General features: G+C 43.6%; 1 protein-coding gene across 1 annotated transcript in view; it reads left to right on the forward strand.

The window, feature by feature from the left end:
* The first annotated feature begins 1,502 nt into the window (after window positions 1–1,502).
* Window positions 1,503–22,700, forward strand: part of CPA6 (carboxypeptidase A6) — a 273,139-nt gene continuing 251,941 nt past the window's right edge. The window contains exons 1-2 of the mRNA XM_065902593.1: window positions 1,503–1,568; window positions 2,271–2,516. Of these exons, the coding sequence (XP_065758665.1) occupies window positions 1,503–1,568; window positions 2,271–2,516 (312 nt within the window). The remainder of the gene's footprint in view (window positions 1,569–2,270; window positions 2,517–22,700) is intronic.

The following is a 22,700-nucleotide window of genomic DNA, read 5'->3' on the forward strand; positions in this document are numbered from 1 at the left end:
TTAACACTCACTCAACAAACACTGTTGATCATTCCTTTGGTGAACGTTGTTCTCTCCAGGAGAGAAAAGGCAGTCATACAGAGACAGAGGGACACAGCTCTGCATTCAGGGAGAAGACAGCCTTTTAAGAAAAGCAGACCAACACTTAAAATTGAAGTGCTGTGACCTACAGTAGCAGAGATACTGGGTGTTAGGAAGGGGGACATGGAGAAGAGAGTTACCAAAATAATCCTGGGGTAGTTGAAGAAAGGGGCTTCTCAGGTGGCACAGTGGTTTAAAAAAAAAAAAAAATCCGCCTGCTGACATAGGAGATGTGGGCTTGATCCCTGGGTCAGGAAGATTCCCCTGGGAGGGGAAATGGCAACCCACTCCAGTGTTCTTGCTGGGGAAGCCCCATGGATAGAGGAGCCTGGCGGGCTATAATCCATGGGGTTGCAAAAGAGTCGGACACGACTTAGTGAGAGTAAAGAAACAAAGAAGTTGGAGAAAACTTTAGAAAATCATCTCAGATGAAAATCATTTTTCAGCTATCATGCTCCAAATGCCTATGTGTTTGGTTAAAGTCCCCAGGAGGAAGATTTGGTGACTTCTTTTCTACCAGGGGTTCTGGCTGTCATGTTAGAAGATGCAGGAGCTCTTGATGGCAACTGGTCGTGGGGGACAGCAGGAGACACCCTAGATAGCCGTATTCTTATTTACTAAAGCAAAGCACATCCTGAAAACCCAAAGATGGGTTTTCTGGTGTATGAGGGTAGAAGTGTGCGTTCTGTGCTAAGTCACTTCAGTCGTGTCCAACTGTTTAAGACCGCCTGAATTGTAGCCCAGCAGGCTCTTCTGTCCATGGGATTCTCCAGGCAAGAACACTGGAGTGGGTTGCCATTTCCTTCTCCAGGGGATCTTCCTGATCCAGTGATTGAACCCAAGTTTCTTATATCTCCTGCATTGACAGGTGGGTTCTTTACCACTAGCACCACCTGGGAGCCCTGGGGGTAGAAGCAAGTAAATGCAAAAAAAAAAAAAAAAAAAAAAGCCTTCTTTATCACCAATATGGGAAAAACAGAAGGAACTGGCTTCCTTCAAGGTTTCCTCCACCCCCTAGCTTTTAGAGAGAGAAGCCAAAGCAGAACTCGTTGTAAAGTAAAGCCTTGTTCCTCAAAGTGTGACTGAAGAGTCAGTAGTACCAGCATCAATTATAATCTTGTTAGAAATGCAGAATCTCAGGCCCCAACCACAGCCTGCTGCCTTGAAAGCTGTGTTCTAATAAGATTCCCAGGTGATGTGTGTGCATGCCCAAATTTGAGAAGTCTGCTCTAGACCAGCAAGGGGCTGAACTCCAACTCACCTGAGGGGCTTTTTCAATAACTGATCCCACCCCCAGAAACTGATTTAAATAGCCTGGCTCCCTAAGTGATTCCAAATGTGCGGGGAATGTGCCTCAGTTCCCACAGTCCTCCAGGTCCCCACGAGAACCTTGGAACTGGCCGCAGGCCTGGGTGCTGCCGATGACGTGTGAAATCAGCATGGGGCTCCGTGAAGCCCGGGGAAGTGGCTGCCCTCACCTGGTTCAGGTAGGAGCGGGGACCTGAGCTGGCCGGCCACACCCGAGGTCCCCAGCTCATCCAGACTGAATTCATTGTGCATTCCAGGAGGTGGACTCCAAGGAGAAATTTGCCTTGGTAGAGCAAAACATAAAGCCTGCAATGTTCTACACCTGTGTGTTTTAGCTCATCCTCAAACAAATCTTTTGTAGTTCACGCTCATTCTTGTGCTCAGTCATGTCCAACGCTTTGCCACTCTTTGGACCCTAGCCCACCAGGCACCTCTGTCCATGGGATTTTCCAGGCAAGAATACTGGAGTGGGTTGCCATTTCCTCCTCCAGGGGATATTCCCAACCCAGGGATCAAACTTGCATCTCCTGTGTCTCCTGCACCGAAGGTGGATTCTTTTACCTGCTGAGTCATCGGGGAAGCTCTAGGGTAGGAGGAAGGTCGTCATAAAAAGTTAGCATCCTATAGTTGGAAAGCAGAAAAAAAAAAAAAAAGCCTCCAACAACAAGAAAATAAAGAGAGGAGTTATCCAAATGGAGCAGCACCCAGCAAACCCCCGTGGTGAGTCAGCCCGGGGAGGCCCGGCCCCTTGGAGGGAGACTGGTTAAGGATCAGCTCAGCTCAGGGCAGGGCTGTGTGTGCTGCTGTTTCTCATCCCAGAACCAAGTCTGAGCAGCAACCTCCCTCCCTCAGCTGCTTGAACTTTTTTTTTGCTCTCTGAGGCTGGAAAGAAGTGTCACATTTTGCTCCCTGCCAAGCCCACGCCCCCACCCTCTCCCAGGGACCGTGTGCCGTGTGGAGGGGTGCCTGTAACTCCAGGAGGAACTTTTGCAGCCCTCTCATCCTCACGCTATGAAGTTCCTTGGGAAGCCCAGGAGCCAGACAGCAGCTTTTCTGCCTCTCTGCCTGTTCTTTTTGAAGAGTCTGTGCCCAGGACACAGTCACCTTTACGGCAACCGCTATGCTGGGTAAGTAGCGCGACTTTCATGCCCTACACAGCTTGGACTCGGGTCAGGGGAGGGCGCTGGTTTGGTCCTGAGCTAGCCTCACTTGTTCTGGTCTGTGGTCTCTGTGAGTCTGTATGCTTTCCGGGCCACCTAATCTTAAATGTCCGTGCAGTCCCAGGCTCTCTGGAGAGAATGTACTGGGCACACGTCTAGTTTCTCACACTTTTATGATGTGCCAACCTGAGCTGTGTGCCAGTGTTGACTGGGATTCTGTCTTTAGAATCACTGTGGCCAGTGCGTGCAGTATCTGCCTTGGTGTATGCCTGGCCGTGAGGATGCTATTGAACCACATGAACTGCAACCTGAAAACTAAAGCTTCCCCTTGAGGAGTGTATGCAGGAGCAGTGGGTGGAAGTTCACCAGTGATTAATTTAAGAATCGAGTGTGACTTCTTATTTTCTCTTGAGTGCTTGTTAGCCTACAGTGTGGTTATTAGAAACATTTTCAAATCTGAGTGCTGGAAATGAGTCAACTCAAAATAAGCCGAATAAATGCTGCAAAATTGTGGGTGTTTTTCTGAAGGGAGAAACCTAGAGGGGGAACACCGTGTGCGTTTTCCCCCCTCTGTGGGTTAGCATGCTTTGTTTGCCTTCGGTGAGGAGGCATGGGGCTGCGTGTGAACAGTGTGGGACTGCGCATGTCTTATCCTGAAGGCTTAATGTGAAATATATAGTGTGTGCTTCGCTTGAATTTGCAGGGGGTCGTTCTCTGAATCTGGAAATGCTGGCATTTCTGCATTTTACGGTTGGGAGAACCTTAAATAGCTCCTCTAGCTCAGTTCCTTTCTACAAAAAGGAAAAACTAGAGTCTTAAATCTTTCTAAATACTCTATGAGTACTCTGTGAGGACCAGTAGAGGAAAGTTTTCATATCAATTTGGATGAAGGCCAGGTCTTAAAGCAGTTGTTCTTTCTAGGAATCATGTAGAGAAGAGTTTGTAAGTGTGACCCTGGAAAAGAGATTTGTTTCTCCTTTTCGCCTGAAGAATCTGGGCACAGCTATAGAGTTCCCTCTGCTTACAGAGAAAATTTTGTAAACTGTGCCCTCAGTTTAAGGAGATGCAGATGGTGGAATGGGGGTGTTGGTGGATACTAACATAATCCCCAGAATTTCCACCCTGGTATTTCTAGGAGTATTCGGAGTTTACATCTGAGAGCTGCTTTTGTGTCTCTTGACATACACCATCCAGGCTTTACATCTTGTCCTTGGTGTTCACCACCCTTGGAGACCTGGGTATGGAAGCTGTGTTTAGTGATTGATGGTACTGGCTAAGATGTGGGGGAGTTTGCTCTGACTCTTTAACGGATGCTAGTTACATGATAAACATATATCAGGTTTAGATGTGCCCGTGTGACATAGGACCTCGCTCCTCCACTCACCTATGGAAGTCCATAATGAGTTCGGTGTGTGACACTCATCAAAGATTAATGACCAGGTCTGCTCAGCAGAACAGGTGTGCCCACTTCCCTAAGTACCACTTAGCAGAGGAAACGAAGCCAAAGGTGGTGGCCTTTCTTAGAGAACTTGGAATCTTTCAGGACGAATTTGCACTCTCTCTTCTGTTGTTCTGCAAAGAAAGTAATTGCCATTTTCTCTCTGGCTGCTCCATAATAAGTTAGTCCCAAATGTATAAATTAGAGGTGTCTGGAAGTGGGAAGGAAAAGATGAAACAATAAGACATGGAAGGGAGCCTTCCCTGTTCATCACAGGAGAGCTTCTCCTTTATCCAGAGATGTCTCTGAGCACACTTACCATTGAAAATGGGGGTTTTTGCCTCCCTTCATTAGATACGTGTCATTCTCTCACCAGCAGAGACAGAAATGCTGCCTAGGTTTGGGATTCTGTTGCTTTACTTCCCCAGGAAATACTTTCTGCAAGTCTAGCTAGAACCAGGTGAAACAACATGATAGAATGGTATTGAGCATTATTTTTGTTTCTCATCCAAAGTTATTCTAAACCACCTCATTTTTGTCCCTTAAATAATCTATTTAGGTATTACTGGTAGTAATTATGGAGCAGCACTATTTCTTGCAGTTTTGTAAAAAAAAACAAAAAACAAAAAACAATTTTTTTGGTGGTGGTGTTTTTGTGAGTCTTGGTTGAATCTGATAATATGTGATCATCATTTGCAACACTCCGAGCACAAACAAGAACAATACACAGGGCAGACCAGCGTGCTTCTTAAGAGCAGCTAATGAGCCTAGACTTTCTACACAAACTAGTGACAGTCGTGTGGTGCAGTCATATAATAAGATGCTTGAAAAATGGCAAATTTAAGCATGTTGGAAAAAAAGTGTAGGGAGACTATAAGGAAAATCTGACATAAGTGAATACCTTTTCAGGTAACTATATCAAATTACTTACAAGGAAGATTTTAAAATATGTAGAAAAGGGATGAAGCCAAGTGTGGAAAATAACTTGACATCAAATAACATTTATTGGTACTCTGTTAGCAGGTTTTAAGAGCTATGATACAGGTCAAACATATTGGTGATTAAAAAAATTATCCATCAGTGAATGAGACTCCAGCTCGGGCTAACATCACTCTGTGTTCTCTCCTTTTCCCTTATCCCCTCATATTCCTGGAAGCAGACTTGATTATTTATTAGACTGTGATATTGAGAGCAAAAAATAAGAATCTTCTGCATGACTTGAACTTAGGGTAGATTTTTTTTTTAGTGATGGTAAAAAAGAGATCTAAGTCAGTGACACAATAAATTCTGGTGATACTATAGAAGCTATGTGGCTATGATATTTTGCTGAACTGCCTATTCAGTTCTGCCTTCACATATAATGTTTGTAAGTCCTGAAGTTCAACTGCCTGCCTTTCAGTTTCTGCTTTGCCACTCCCACTAGTTCTTTTACCTTAAGGTAAATTTCTTAACCTCTCTGAGCCTCAGTTTCTTCATCTGAGACACTGAGACAATATTCCCTGCCAAGTAGTCATGAGAATTAAATGCAACAGCCTGAGTATTGCATGGCTTTTGGCACTTAGCTTTTTTAACACCATGTCAACTACTTACTAATAATACTTACCAGTACTTAATATAAAACATTGATAAAAAAATATTACTTTCTCAATTAGCCTAATGAGACTTTTGGTATCCTCATTTCACAGAGAGGTTCAATTGAGGGACGAAAGGGCAATCCAAGTTCACAGCTAACTAACCCACAGTGGGGATTCTAACCCAGCTCTTCCTAACTCAACAAACTATACTTCTCACTGTGCCACCCATTCAGGTATAGAAAAGAATGATTTTTTCAGAAAAAACTGAAGACTTCACCTTGTTGAGGGAACTGATAAAAGGATAATGAAAGAGAGGGGTAGATTATGTGGGTAACATTGGAAGTTGACCCTTGGCCTTCTCTAAGGTGACAAATTGTTAATAGAAAAGCAGGCAGAGACCATACTAGATAGAAAAATGGGAGACAGAGGAACTTTAGATTGTCACCAAAATAAGTAGCACAGAAAGCAGCCATGGGTGTGCAATTCATGCCTTCAGTATTATTCCAACACCTACTTGTGCCAAGAGTACAAGAGCCAAGGCCCTCTGATAGCTTGCACTTTAGTAAAGACAGTAGCCCTGCATGTAACGTTAGGAGGTACACAGTGTTTGAGTGTGTTGTGGGATGAGCAGCCTACTGTGGGGTTGATGAGAGAGCTCAATGCACCAAGAAGGAGGGAGAAATCCCTCCCCTCCTCTGGTCACCCAGCCTTGGGTACCTGGGCTGGGGTAGAGAGAGCACGACTTCCACCACCAGAGCCACGATGGGGGACTGAATGCTGGTGTAGGGTCTACATAGGTGTGTGCAGGCGGGTCACAGCCCATAAGCCAGCTGAGGTGTTCTGATGAGCCATCGTCCATGCTGCACTCGTCCTCCCATCCCTGCCCCTCCCCTTCCATCCCCCACCTGTACAGACACCTGGTTACTGGCCAAGTTCACCAATCATCCATTGGAATGGAATATCAAGATCCAGGAATTAGACTTGAAGAAAATGAGATTTTTAAAGGCATTTGGTCCTTGAAATCCTGTGAGCAGAGAGGCCCCAAATTGGGATGTGATATATTGTAGAGAAGTAGAGGCTTGGGGGAATAGATTTGACTTCAGGGCTGTCATCCTTGTTCTCCATCTTAGCTCTCTAGGTAGTCCCCTCCATTGCTCAAAGCAGCTTTTAAGTCTTTTAGCCTTCTGATGGTGGGAGCAGTGGGGGTATTCAGTTGCTAAATCATGTCTGACTCTTTGTGACCCCATGGACTGCAGCATACCAGGCTCCCCAGTCCTTCACCACCTCCCAGAGTTTGCTCAAACTCATGTCTATTGAGTTGGTGATACCATCTAACCATCTCATCCTCTGCCACACTCTTCTCCTTTTGCCTTCAATCTTTCCCAGCATTAGGGTCTTCTCTAATGAATCAGCTCTTCACATCAGGTGGCCAAAGAATTGCAGCTTCAGTTTCACTGGTGGTTTCCTGGTAATGCTCTGAACTTTTGGAAACCTTGGGCTAGAATTCAAGCAATCCAGTTGCACATGAATCTGAGCGTTATCTTCTATGTTGATGGTTAAAGTTCTTTTCAGATGAATTGACCATGAATCCTTGCTTGCCATGGACTGGCCCCGTCTGTACTGTTCTGGGGTTGTAACTGCCAGTGCTCCTCTTTCAGTCTGAAAAGGGTCCTGATTTGGGTGGAAAATTGTGGGTTCTGCCTTTTATTCTTCACTGTGTCTGTTTCCTTAATGAGTTTTACTCTAGATCTTCATCTACCATCTTATTTCATCCCTGAAGAGCAAGTCTGTCTCTAGTTCCTTCCATTCCTATAAAAAATATCCTACTTGTCCTCTCTCTTGTGATAGCTACCAGCCATGTTTACAATGTCTTTATCTCAGCCTGGATAAAGGTAACTTTCAGCTAATTGATCTCCCTGCCTATAGTCCTTCCCAAACTGATGACTTCACTAAATAAGACTTCTGTTGTGTTACTCTCTTCCTCAAATATCTACTTTGGCCACCTATTGCCAAATATATCAAATCCATTCTCTGCCAGGCTCTCAAGGCCTCTATTGTCAGACTCTCCAGTTTCTCTGCCTCTATTTCACTCTGCTCAGTCCTAAAACTCCTCTGTAATGAGAATAGAGAGCTGCAGCCCTGCTCATCCTGAATAAGCAAGGCAGGCAAGCCCCGCTCATAATAAGGGCCAAAAGCAAGAAGGAGCTATCACAGATCCTGAATAATGGATTAAATATGTGTGATAGAGACTTCCCTTGCAGTCCAGTAGTTAAGACTTTGCCTTCCAATATAGGAGGTGCAGCTTCAATCCCTGGTGGGGAAACTATACTCCTACATGCCTGGTGGTCAAAAAGCCAAAACACAAAGCAGAAGCAACATTGTAACAAATTCAATAGAGTTTAAAAATGGTCCACATCAAAAAATATTTTTAAATGTGTGTGAAAGATACAGATTTGGGGTGTCAGGTGTTAGGGTGTATGTGGGCTCTAAGGTTGCTTTGAAACTTTGTCCCCACAGGTTGGCATGTGATTTTTGGAATGCTTCTCTGGTGTCTTCTGGAAGTTCCTTTTAGCACTTGACCCTGGTTGCTGCTGCTAAGTCGCTTTAGTCGTGTCCGACTCTGTGCGACCCCATAGACGGGCAGCCCACCAGGCTCCCCTGTCTTTAGTGGGAGGCTATTTTTGGTTTCCTTAGGCACTACCCAGAGTGCAGCACCCACTTGTGTACTGTTTATCAGCTCATTACACCAAAAGTTTTCTTCCCTGCCCAGTGTTGTGTATTGGGGCTGCCAGCTTTGCTTCTGAAGGACATCGATGCTTCAGTCCCTACTCCTGACCTGAACTGGCAGGTCGATGGTACTCCGTGGGGATCAGCATTCCTCCTGCCAGTGAGCTAGTGGGAGGAGGAGCATTTCCTGTGCCTCTGGACTTCTTTTTCCAGTGGAGCCCGATCTGATGACGGAATTTTTATTTTATGGTGCCAGGATACCTTCTGGGTAATGCCATTAAGCCTAATCACTTCCACCCCATGAAAAACAGTGAAGGATGTTAATGTTTCATAACTTCACATCTTAGATTGTGCAGGCTACAAAAGCATTGTGTTTTCTGTCTTTATAAATGGAATTACTGAACAGAAAATAAAAACTCTTTTGATGACTTGTTTTACAGTCTTCATTATGATCAATCAGTAGATAACTGGTATGTAGGATTAGCATTTGCTTTGCCGAATAAATGCCTTTCCAGTCTGCCTTCTGGGTATTAACTTCTGTATGATAAAGCAGCATGAGAAGCTTTAGGATCTTGTTCTGGGTAGTATGGTAAATTTCCTTAAGAATTAGTTTTCTTATTAAAGGTTGAAGCAAACTTCTATCTGGTTTTCTTCAACAAAATTACCATCTTTGTTCTTTTTTCTCAGTATACTTTGAAAATAGTAAAACATTTTCTTAATGTCTTTGTTCTTAGGATATTGTTAGGTTGTCATGTTTTTCTTTCTCTTTTTTGCTAGAATAAAGACCTCAAAATTCAATGGCTTAAACAAGAAACTTGTTTCTCTCTCATGTGAAAAATCCAAACCAGTGTCGTTGATGGCGACAGAAACTCAGGGGTTTGTGTGTGCTATACCTCTGTTGTGCTCAACACTCAACTCCCAAATGTTGAGTGTCAAAGTCAGGAAGGAGTCTTCCAGACTTTGGGTCCCAGCCTGCAGGAAAGTGGAAAGGGACAGTCTCTCCTCTTTCCTTTTAAAATCACGACTCAGAAGTTCAAATATCACTCACTACTGGCTAGAACCAATTATATGCTCTTAGCTGCAAGAACCCTAGAATGTCACAGTAGTTCATCTTTACAGCTGAGCTGGCTCTCTATGTAAGAGAATGGTGGTCACAAGGTGTGTGTGTGTGTGTGTTAATCGTTCAGTCGTGTCTGAGGCTGTGTGACCCCATGGACTATATATAGCCCAGGAGGCTCCTCTGTCCGTAGAATTCCCTAGGCAAGAATACTGGATTGGGTTGCCATTTCCCAGAGTGGCTTGTCATTTCCTTCTCCAGGGGATCTTCCCGACCTGGGGATTGAACCTGGGTCTCCTGTATTGCAGCGGGTCTCTGGCATTGCAGGCAGGTTCTTTATCAACTGAGCCATCAGGTAAGTCCCTTTAGCTACAAGGGAGGCTATGAAATAATGGCCAGGTATGGGAGAACATACTATGACATAAATCGCAATCAGCCTCAATGGTCACTCTGTTACTTAATAAATGCCCACCCCACCCTGCCATTCTCCCTTCCACTTGGTTCTCCTGAAGAAATAATCCATCCAAATGAGCATTCAGGATTTTGCACTTCAAGGTGATTCAAAAGTATGAATTTTTATTCTGTATATGATCTTTTTAAAGTCAGAGTGTCAGAACTGAAGGAGACCAAACAAACAAACAAAACAAACATAAAAAAAAGTCACAGGCCAATCCTTTTATTAATATATATGAGGAAGCAGAACTCCAGAAAGGAGAAGAGATTTTCAGGACTGGTGGTGGAGTTAGAACTAAAATCCAGGTCAGCCAAGTTCACAGTATTTTTTTTTTTTTTTTTTGTACAGTTGACAACACTGTCTTTGAATACAGAAAACTTCTCTCTCTTTTCTATTCCCTAGAGTAGCTGGGAATGAAGTAAAGTGAGCTGGCAAGGCTGAGACATGTTTAATGAGAGAGGATTTTCATTTCATTTCTATAAATATTTGTTGGGAATCTGGCCCTCTGCTAGTCTGGGATGACAGAGATAAAAGAATGGTACATGTGCATGGCATAATGAGTACTCAGGCAAGAAAACAAACAAAATCATGGTGCCCTCAGAGAGAACTCTTGGAGTTGGGTAAGTGCAAGAGAGGGTCACTTAATCCAGACTGAAGGGTGGAGAGGGGTCAAAGAAGCTTCTTGATTGTAAGATGGGTCTTAAAAATCAAACAGAAATTTGAGTGGATTATTAAATATGCAAGGTAGCTCTCTTTCAAATGGTTGGTACTCAGAGGACATGACCCTGACCTTGGTCATAAAGAAGAGGTAGAAATCAGTTTAAGGTATTCCAGATACAGGGAATATATTGAATGCACAAAGAACTACAGGTAAGAGAACTTGTCAAGTCTAGAAAATTAAGCATAGCTAAAATGAAAGGCTTTAAAATCATGAATCACTTTATGCCCCATAATATGAAGCTGTTTTCTCCGGAAGGTGATTGTGTGCTGATGAAGACTTTTCAGCAGGGAATTTAGATAGATTTTCTTGAGGAACGTTCCCTCTGCCATCATTGAGATGGGGAGGCTTGAAGGCTGATGATTTGGGGGCAAGAAGACTGGGATGTTATGGCGACCATGGTAATACCCAGAAGAGCCTGGCTTCTGGTAGTGACAATTGAAGGAAAAGGAGGGAAACCAATCTAAAAGGTATTTAGGTAGGATTTTCACAATTGGGTAAGCCAAAGGAGAGACACAAGAGAAAGTAGTATAAAGTGATTCTCAGGATTGGTTAGCAGGACTGAGCACTTAGCAGAGAAGGTTAGTACTTTTTCAGATATGTATGGTTTGAGATTCCTATAAAGTGCCCAATTGGATGAAAGAGAAAGTAGTGAAAGTGTTAATCCCTCAGCGTGTCCAACTCTATAAGGCCCCATGGACTGTAGCTCACCAGGCTCCTCTGTCCAAGAAATTCCCCAGGCAAGAACACTGGAGTGGGCACCTATCCCCTCCTCCAGGGATCTTCCCAACTCACATAAGGAACCCGGATCTCCTGCATAGCAGGCAGATTGTTTACTGTGAGGCCCCCAGGGAAGCCCCAATTTGATAGATGGCTCTAAAAGCACAATGGAAAGATCTAAACTGACATAGATTCCAGTAACTGATGTGTAAGGAATTTTTTTTAACTTTGAATGTACAATGCAAAACCCGAGAAGTATTCATTATGTGAAAAGAACAATGGGGAAAAACCAGAGAAGAAACAAGTAGAAAGGCCTAGAGAGAGAATGAGAAACCCAAGAAATGTTAGTTAAAGGAAAATAAGAGATTCAAGAAGGAAGAGGTCAGTCACATCAAGTACTGCAGAATAGTATCTATTGGTTTGTCCATTAAGGAAATCACATTTGTCATCAAATGATTTCGGTGGAAAAATGAGTGAAAACCAGAGCACAGTAGGTTGGGGAATGAATGGAATGTGAGCAAGTTAGCAGTGAGTGTAGACCATAATTTCAAGAAACTTATCCATGATAGGGGTGGAAAGAGAGGTCAAGGACTAGAGTTGAAGAAGAGTTTTAGTTATTTTACTTTACTTCTTAGGAAAGAAATGGCCATATTTTATCCCAGGTGGTAAGAATGAAAAGAGAAAACAAGACTACAGATAAAGAAAAGGGAGAGGCGGAAGGATGGAGTTGGGTCTCTGAAGACACAATGCTAGCAGGTCTCTTTAAAGTAGGTGGAGAGGTCACAGTCCTAGAAGAGACCATAGACAGAAAACCTGATAAAAAGAGAGATGATTTACATCTAGATTGCTTTCACGTCCTAGCTGTTGTAAAAAGTGCTGCAACGAACATTGGAGTACATGAAAGTGAAAATAAACTCGCTCAGTTGTGTCCGACTCTTCGGACCCCATGAACTGTAGTCCACCGGGCTCCTCTGTCCATGGGATTCTCCAGGCAAGAATACTGGAGTGGGTTGCCATTTCCTTCTCCAGGGGATCTTCCTGACCCAAGGGTTGAACCCAGGTCTCCCGCATTTGCAGGCAGATTCTTTATCCTCTGAGCCTACATGCGTCTCTCTCATTTATGGTTTTCTCAGGGTATATGCCCAGTAGTGGGATTGTTGGGTCATATGGTAATTCTACTCCTAGATTTTAAGGAATCTCCATACTGTTTTCCATAGTGGCTGTATCAGTTTACATTCCCACCAGCAGTGCAAGAGGGTTCCCTTTTCTCCACAGTGGGAATTTGCTGCATGACACAGGGAGCTCAACACTGTGCTCTGAGACAACCCAGAGGGGTGAGATGGGAAGGGAGATGGGAGAGGCTTCAGGAGGGAGGGGACATACGTATACCTGTGGCTGACTCATGTGGATGTATGGCAGAAACCAACACAATATTGTAAAGCAACTATCCTCCAATTTTAAAAAAAGATTTAGATTTAAAGTGTTCCTGAGAGAGAAGAGTTGAACCCTAAGAAGGACCACCAGGCATTACTGAGAGTCCTGCTCTTGGTAGAGATGTTTGTAAAGGAACCATGATCCAGCTCCATCATTTTCTTGAGGATCATCCTAGGTTTCCTCATGTTATCTAGATCTTGCCACTGTGGACCCTCCTCATTCACTCTATCACAGTTTCATGAAAGCGTGAGGATACATCTTTAAATAAGCTGTAGGGAAGCTGTAAAGCAAGTCAGGAAGGTTAGTGTCAGAAATCTCCCCATCTATCCTCCACTTTTTTTCTCTGTGCCTGCAAGATGGGCTTCTGCAGCTGTGTCCAGCTCCCTTTCCCAGCAGGTGAATTGGGGGAAGGAGAGGAAGATGGGGGTCTATCCTCCCCATCCCTCCTTTCTGCTGTCATTGCCACAGTTCTTACGGTGGTTGCCAGCCTCCATGGTTAGACAAGGCTCCTGCTAGACGGTCTCTCCTCCAAGGGCCAGGTCATCCTGCCCTCCAGAAAGATAATTTCCTTTCTTCCTTTGTCCCTTCCTTCAGACCCAGGAATCACTAACCTCTAGGTTAGTGAGGAACCAAGCTGGAATTGAAAGCAGAAAGAATACATGTTTAACTCTGGAGATTTGTGTGAGAGCAACTTCTAGAGCTCAAAGTGAAATCGGGCAGAAATGATTTAGCAGTGGAAGAGAGGATAAAGTAAAGGCTATCCCTAATATGTATTTCTCTAGCATCGAGCAAAATGATAAAGTGCTTTATAAATCAAAATCTATTATAAAGCACTATGTTTGTTAGGTAAATGATTATGTTTAATATTAGTTGGAAAGGTTGTGTAGATGTATCCTATTACAAAATTGATTACTTTTCCATTACCTTCTATCTTCCTGGGGCATTAAAATACCCCTAAAAATGGATCTTCTTAATCAAATAAATATGGGGCTTCCATGGTGGCTCAGATGGTAAGGTGTCTGCCCGCAATGCAGGAGACCCAGGTTCAATCCCTGGGTTGGGAAAATCCCCTGGAGAAGGGAATGGCAACCCACTCCAGTATTCTTGCCTGAAAAATTCTATGGACAGAGGAGCCTGATGGCTACAGTCCATGGGGTTGCAAAGAGTCAGACACGACTGAACGACTTCACTTTAATCAAATAAATGGGCCTCTCTCTGCCTCCTCCTGTCAGTTACCTGAGAACAGGAGGTATTGTCTTCTTTTCCATCTTTCCAGACCTTCCATCCTCCCTTATTTCACATTTACTGATCAAGTACCAGGAGTACCGATGAATGATGACTTATCATTGCTTATCCCCAGGGAAGATTGTTATTGTTACTCTTCAGTCATTCAGTCGTGTCCGACTCTTTGTGACCCCATGGACTGCAGCACGCTGCAAGGTTTCTCTGCCTTCACTGTCTCTCTGAGTTTGCTCAAACTCATGTCCATTGAGTCGATGATGCCATCCAACCATCTCATCCCCTAACGCCCCCTTCTCTTCCTTCCCTCAATCTTTTCCAGTATTAGGAATGCATAGCCAAGTAAGGTTAGGAATTGTCAAAGGAGATAGCAGTAACCCCTGCATCTTGAGTACTTAGGTTTTAATCCAACAATCTAAACTGGAAAAAAAACAAATGAAAATTCAAATATATTAGGTCAACCCACCCTCTTCCTGCTCTTTCATGCCCTGTTTTTTAATTTTTTTAAGCACACATATCATTTATTTGGATAGCATTTCAGCCTTAGATTACTACCCACTGGAAGATGAAACTTTCATAAGATCACACATCTTATCCCCAGGTGAGAATCCTGGTCTATTTTTGCACTTACAGATTCTGTAGCCATTGCACTTGGGACCTCATTTGCCACACTTTCACTTCCCCATCTGCCTTTTAGATGGCCACTTCTTATCAGACTAATACATGAAATCACCTAAGTTTCTACTAACTTCCTTTTGGTGATTTTTGTGAATGTAATGAGGTTACAAAGCTTGTCATGAGGTGAGTGGGGTCCTATTTATAGTCTGTCAATCACGTTTCCATGGAACATATGTAATGTGTGTACAATGATGTGTTAGCAATATATTTGGCATCAAACTTACTAAGCATATGCAAGGTTTGAGACATTTGAGACAAGCCTGTGTGGCACAGTGTTTGGAGTAGTTAGAAATTTGCTGCCAGAAAAAAAATACTCTAAGCCATTGACTTACAGGACCTAGACGGAGGACACATGTGGGGGAGACCAGTTCTCACTAAGTGTTCAGGTTTCTGTCTGGAGCAATAGGGAATAGACTGCACATGGCAGGTAGGGAAGCATCTTAATATGATACCTGATAGGAAAACCACATCCGTATTCCAGAGAGAAATGTAGCCTGCCTTGTTTCCTCTGTCTCAAATGAGGATTTCTTCTTTCCCTTTTTCCCTAGGAGCCTAGTTTGCTGAGGTGGTCCACACTCCACAACAGCTACCCTAAAAACTCTCCATTTACCTCAAGTCCCCAGTCTACCTAACCTCTCTACTTCCCACTCCAAAACCCAAGCCTTTTACTTACAGGAGCAAAGATATGTTATCTTTTCCCTTCAAGATCAAGGCAATGTAGCTTCTATCTTGAGTCATCTTCGCTTCCATTGTTTCTACTTCAAACTACACAAGGTCCTCTATCTGGCGCTCCTCTAGACAACATCTCATTCATTCAGTCAGCGCTATTTACTGAGCGCAGCTGTGTGCCGACACTGTCTGAAGTACTAGGAATAAGGCGTTTAGGTGCTCAGAATACAGCACTGCCTGAGACACGAGTGAAATAGTCTCTCGTGGAGCTTATATCTTCATGTTGTTGTTGTTCACTGGCTAAGTCATGTCTGACTCTGTGACCTCATAGACTATAGCAGGCCAGGCTCCTCTGTCCTCCACTATCTCCAGAAGTTTGCACAAATTCATATCTACTGAGTTAGTGATGCTATCTAACCATGTCATCCTCTGCGACCATCTTCTCCTGCCATCAATCTTTCCCAGCATCAGGGTCTTTTCCAATGCGTTAGCTCTTCACATCAGGTGGCCAATACTTTGTATCCTCAGGAGATGACAGAAAAGTCATAAACCATAGTGTTAAGTTCTGATAAGGGTTTTGAAGATAGATGAAGCAGAGAGAAGGGATAGAGAGCATCATGAGAAGAATGAGACCAGGAATCACATTAATATCTGAGGGTAGACATTGCCCCGTGGGAGACAGCAAAGTGGGGTGGGAGCCTGTTTGACTGGTCCCTGTGCAGGGATCATGGTTCTTGGACCAGCAGCATTAGCATCACCTGGGAACTTGATAGAAATGCAATGTGCAGCCCCCAACACCACCACTGTGAGGAACTCTGGGCCGGGGTTTGGGGGGGCGGTGTGGGGTGGCCTAGCAATCTGGACTGTAGGGAGGTGATGTGAGCAGAGAACCATGGGGAGAGCCAGCACACAGGTGACATGGCTAGAACTGAACCTTTGAGGAAATAGTTGCTGTTTGCTGTTGCCATGCCAGGAGGACCTCTATGTCATCTTAAAACTGTGAACCATCTCCATCACTACCACCTCCCTTCCTCCACACCTTTGTCTAGGTGGGGTATATTTCTGGGGGTCCCTCCCTCCCCCATGCCTGCCCACCTGCCCTCCAAGGGACTTTCAGACACAGCTGCTCCAGCAAGAGCTCCCTGGCAACCATCTGTGATGGCTTTCTGCTCTGAGATTCCAGAGACTTGCTCTGTCGTTTATAGCCATCCCCATGTGCCACAGGGACATCTCGTCTTTCCTTTTCAGTGATAAGCAAATTAAAAGTAAGGTGCTACATCTTATCTTTATCTGTATTCTTAGTCCCCAGATAGCGTTTGGCATATTCAGTAAAGGGCTTCCCTGGGGGCTCAGTGGTAGAGAATCTGCCTGCCAATGCAGGAGACTGGGGTTCAATCCCTGGGTCAGGATGATCCCCTGGAGAAGGAAAAGGCAATCCATTCCAGTGTTCTTGTCTGGGAAATCCCATGGACAGAGGAGCGTGGGGGGCTGCAGTCCATGGGGCTGCAAGAGTTGAGCATGACTTAACAACAACGAAATTCAGTCAAAGTTTAGATGGATGGAAAGGAGTGAAGGGAGGAAGCTGCTGCTAAGTCGCTTCAGTCGTGTCCGACTCTGTGTGATCCCATAGATGGCAGACCACCAGGCTCCCCCGTCCCTGGGATTCTCCAGGCTAGAACACTGGAGTGGGTTGCCATTTCCTTCTCCAATGTGTGGAAGTGAAGTCGCTCAGTCGTGTCCGACTCTTAGCGACCCCATGGACTGCAGCCTACCAGGCTCCTCCGTCCATGGGATTTTCCAGGCAAGAGTAGTGGAGTGGGGTGCCATTGCCTTCTCCAGAAGGGAGGAAGAGAGGCTGGCAAAGAAGGAAACTAATAAACCAGGAACCAGAGTGCTAACATCTGCCGGCAGTTTTGCCAGACTAGGTTTCATCAATCAGGGTAGTGAGAAAGAGACCATTTGGCTCCTATGACTGCAGGAGGAATGTGAGAATGCTTGGGGCCACCTGTATGTGCCTTGGTGCATCCCGCCTCTTGTCAGGGAGGTGCAATATTCCTCCCTGCTCAGTGTCTTGGGTATCACTCACACAATTTCCCAAATTTGGTCTCAGATGTTTTACAGCCTCCTAAAATGCTTTGAAAAGCATTCTGACTCCTGGGGTGGGGTGGCAGGGGAGACTGGAGGCAAAGCTGTTGTGTCCTGTGAGTATCAGAATGGTCACGAGAGGTCAACATGAGTATTCACCATTGCCTTTTACCAAATTTAGAGAAGTGATCCTTGCCTTCTTGTTATTGTTCTATCCTTTAAGGCAGTGGTCCACAACCTTTTTGGCACCAGGGACTGATTTTGTGAAAGACAGTTTTTCCATGGACTGGTACTGGGTGGAAAAGGGGATAGTTTCAGGACGATTGAAACACATTGTATGTATTGTGCACTTTATTTCTATTATTATTACATCGGCACCACTTCAGATCACCAAGCATTAGACCCCAGAAGTGGGGGACGCCTGTTTTAAGAATTACATATGAATGCATTTGAGATTATAGATTGCTCCTTACTCATCAATTCATGTTGAGTTTAATATCTTCTCTAAGTCTCTGAATAATTTTATGAATCAGGGAACTTCCATTACCCCAAAACTGGGTTCACCTCTTTTTGGGAGTTGTTGAGTCAAAAGACACAACCAAGCAACAATCAGGAGAAGAAAGGATTTATTACTTGCAGCAAGTAAAAAGAGCACAAGGGATCTTTCCCAAAGCAATATCTCCCTGAACAGCAAAATTGGAGATGTTTCAAGCCAAGAATAGGTGTGTTAGTCGCTCAGTAATGTCCAACTCTTTGCAGCCCCGTGGACTGTAACCCACCAGGCTCCTCAGTTCATGGAATTCTCCAATCAAGAATACTCCAGTGGCTTTGTGGGACCCCCTCCTTTACTTTGTGTCTGGAGACAGACACACAGGCTGTGAAATGGCAGGTGTTACAACTAATAAAAGAAACCACTGAATGCAAAAAAAAAAAAAATTACTACAGTGGGTAGCCATTCCCTTCTCCAGAGGATCTCCCCAACCCAGGAATTGAACCCGGGTCTCCTGCATTGCAGACAGGTTCTTTTACCATCTGATCTAGCAGGGAAGCCTGAAGGTTACATGCATATTCATTATGGGGTTTGGGCAGCATATGCATATTCATAAAAGGAACTGAGCAAAGGAGAATTCAGCCAAGAATTAGGGCAAAGACTAACAGAGTCCAAGGTTTAGTTGAAAGAAGTCACAAGGATCAGATAAGGTCAACATCATCATCTGTTAGTTTCCAATGGAGCTGGTGGTTGAGGGGTCAAGCAGGGTCAAATTCTGCAAAACAGTTCAAGAACGTGTTTGAGCTGGCAGTCTTTACAACTGATTTATTATCTTTGCTATTGTGACTTTGTTTACCTAATAACAGCCATCTGTTCCTGCATTATTTTGACAATAGCCCACTAGGTTCCTCTGTCCACGGGATTCTCCAGGCAAGAATACTGGAGTGAGTTGCGTGCCCTCCTTCAGGGGATCTTCCTGACCCAGAGATCAAACTTGGGTCTTCTGCATTGCAGGCAGATTCTCTACCATCTGAGCCACCAGGGAAGCTTTGTTCCCTTAAGATCACTAATTACCGAGACCTGTTCAAGGGCAAACATTGTAGGCTGACTTAGATCACAAAATGCCAAAAATGGCTTCTCTTACATCAGGAAAGTCATGCCTGGTACTCTTTCTCTGGAGAACCCCCCCATGCTATCTGCTTGTACATCACATGATCTCTCAGAACTTTATTATCCATGTTCTTCCCTTTAGCTCATCTTTTTCTAACTCTTTGTGTGTTGATGCAATAAGAATATGTCTGCTGGTATTTCCTATATTCCATTCCCCTACTTAGATCGCCATATATAATAAATTCCAAGTACCATAGAAACAGAATGGCCCTGGAGACCAGAGGCAGGCTTCCTTTAAAAAAGATCACAATAAAAAATTTAACAGCTAGAATTGATCAAATAGAGTGCTGTGTGGTTCAAAGCGTCCTGAGATGTACAGCACTTTCTGCTTGGAGCTTAGCATACTTCCCAGGGCAGCAGTCAAGTTTAGTAAAATCTGTAAATATCCAGATGGAAACTGTGTGAAGTCAGCTGGTCCCTGTGACAGAGGCTTAGCTTCTTAGAAAGGCTTGAAGTAAGGAGCTGTGTGGGGAGAAAGGGAGAGAGAGGAGAACCAGCTCAAGAATAGAAGGAGGGGGTGGGATTAAAGGTTGGAGTATTACTCTGCAGTTTTGAAACTAATACATAGTTTCTCAAGAAAACATATGATCTGAAATGCCAACGGACTTGCCACCATCTTAGCTTCTTCTTGCAGGTGAAAAAGTGTTTGGTTTTTCCTTTAATACAACTTATATAGAGAGTACTTAACTACAGGTTGAATAGTGCACCGTGGACCCAGCTATTGATACCTAAGTTCTTTCTAGGATAGCAATCAATAAGAAAAAGTTAGAGGAAGTGGTAAAATGGAATATTGCCAATTCAAACATTCAGTTAATTCCCTCCCCCCAAATTAAGCCTTCTAAACCAACCAGCTGAACAGTGCAAAATCAACATGATGACCCAGGCTTATTTGTGTAAAAGTCAATTGCAGATACTTAAAGGAGTGACTTACTGAGAACAGAAAAAATTTATGGTACATATTTAACAAAGGTTTTGTATTCTGACATGTACTGTACAATTTATTTAAAAGTTATGCACCACTTCTGGTGAGCATATTGTATCTTTCAGGTATTAATTATTCAGGTAAAGAATCTTTGGGCAGCCAGTTCATTTCACCCAACTAAAAATATCCGTTAACTTCAAAAATTAGAAATGGCCAAATTGGAACCCATGAGAATAGCACACCCTAAGCCATAAGACCTGTAACTTTCTTTACCTGCTATCATCGTTAAGAACAACACAAGCATCTTGCTTTCACAGTTTAAGCAGTAATTCACATCATCTGTATTTTGTAAAATACCTTATATTCTTCACCTATTTGTTTTATCAGAATCTGACAACTTATGGGTATACCCACTCAATAATTTAGCTAAAGCTTGCAAGCCCGTCTTTCTTGTCACTAACAGAAGGAAATAATTGCTTTCTTTCATAGCATTTATCTTTCAGGACATCGCTTAACTTCCTCCTGAGCTCTCAGAATGCTCTTTGGTAGCACTTACCATTTTGAATTATAATTGTCTGTTTAATTGTTCATTCTTCCTAATTGTGTACACTTTGGGGGGAAAGAATCTTGTTGTTCTTCCTCAAGTCCAGTCTACACAGAGCACAGATACCTGTAGGATTTATTGTTATTAGATATATTATCAAAAATAAGAGCAATTTCATATGGTTCGACCTAATATAAGCTTTGAAGTGAAAGCATCAGGCGCTCAGTAGTGTCCAACTCTTTGCAACCCATTAGACTGTAGCCCCCCAAGCTCCTTCCCGGAATTCTCTGGGCAAGAAAACTGGAGTAGTTCCCATTCCCTTCTCCAGGGATCTTCCCAACCCAGGAGGTGAACCCGTGTCTTCTGCATTGCAGGCAGATTCTTTACCATTGGATCTTTAACTAACTGAAAAATGAGGATTTTGTTTTCATGCTATGAAAATACTAGCAACTTATATCCAGATTTTCCTTGAAGCAAGATCTATCAAGTTTATAGATGTATTGCCAGACTTCCGAAAGTCTAGTGTTGAAAACAGATCTCCAGGAGATCTCGTTAACAAAGTGAATTTTCTTGAGGGCTGAGGTAGGCCTGAGACTGCATTTGTAGCTAACTTTCAGGCATTTCTGATGCTATATTGCAGGCCATGCTTTGCAGAGCAAGTTTTTGGACCACAGAATGAGTAGTCAGGAGATATAAGTTCTAGGTCAGTTTTAAGATCTAGTGCTTACAACAGAGCCTAGCACATGTAATAAAGTTACTTATTAAGTAACTTTAATAAGTTTCTTAATCTTCCAGAGCCTTGCTTTCTGTAATGTCTGAGGGTTCAATTAGGAGGTCAGTTCCTTGCTGACTAGTTAAGAGTTTGTGACCTGTTAAGATCATGTTTACATAAGTGATTAGAGAGTCTGCACAGCGTAAAGGATAGAAGCACCAGCCTCATCCTTAGACTGCCTGGGTTCATATCCCAGCTTCTCCGCTTTCTAGCTAGGTGAACTTAGAAGGAGTTACTTAACCTTTTTGTGTCTCAGTTTCCCCATCTGCAGAATTGAACTGATACTGAATTATCTATGCAAAGTGCTTACAACAGAACCTAGCACATGTAAACTCAATTCATTTACTCTATTGCAACATTGGTGTTCTCTAGGGTTTCATTTCTAGGAAGACTTCTTAAGGGGATTTTCTGAAATATGGGCAAAGATTTTGTGTATGGAAAGATGTTCCTCACCAATTTACTTTATCAAAACCTAGGAAACTACCTGGGGCTTCCCAGGTGACTCAGTGGTAAAGAATCTGCCTGTCAGCGCAGGAAATGGAGAACCGATCCCTGGGTCAGGAATATTCCCTGGAGGAGGAAATAGCAACCCACTAAAATATCCTTGCCTTGAAAATCCCACAGAGGAGCTTGGCAGGCTGCAGTCCATGGTGTTGCAAAGAGTCGGACACGACTTGGTGACTAAACAGTGACAACAAGGAAGCTACCTATACGCTCAACAATGAGAGAAAGGCTTATTACAGTGCGCGTGATGGAATTTTTTTTTAATTGGAGTATAATTGCTTTATAATGTTGTTCGTTTCTGCTGTGCAGCAAAGTGAGTCACCCGCATGTGTACATACACACCCTCCCTCTCGGGCCCCCTTCCCACTTCTGTAGGTCATCACAGGGCACCCGGCTGGGCTCACTGTGCTACACAGCAGCTTCCCCCAGCTGTTAGTGTATATATGTCAGTGCCACTCACAGTTCACGCCACTCTCCCTCCCCTCCCCATGTCCACGTATCTGTTCTGTATTTTGTACCCATTGTAAACATTTACAAATAATTCTTGAGATGCAATATAAAATGGGGAGAAAACAGGATATGGAACTGAATTAACAGCTCAGGTTTAATGATGATTTCTTATGTTAACAGTATCTGGGGGGAAATGTGCCAAAATATTGTGATTATTATGACCAAGTGAAAGCATTGTAAGTGATTTTTTTCTTCCCTCCCCTCTATTTACTGATTCTACATGAAGCATGAGTGACTTTCATATTCAGAGAAAAAGTAATTTTAAACATGTGTAAATTCCCTCCCCCATCCCTTCCCACCTCACAGAAAAAAAGAAAAAAATCAACCCTATAGCAAGGATTTTGGCTTCCGTGGTGCCTTATGCCAAAACTGTTCTAGAAGCACTGCAAAGAAGAATCAGAAGTCAGTAAGTTTAGTAATATACCACTCAGTGCCAAACTAATGAC

The sequence above is a fragment of the Muntiacus reevesi genome, chromosome 12, assembly GCF_963930625.1.
Source record: "Muntiacus reevesi chromosome 12, mMunRee1.1, whole genome shotgun sequence".
In the NCBI taxonomy this organism is placed as follows: Eukaryota; Metazoa; Chordata; class Mammalia; order Artiodactyla; family Cervidae; genus Muntiacus; species Muntiacus reevesi.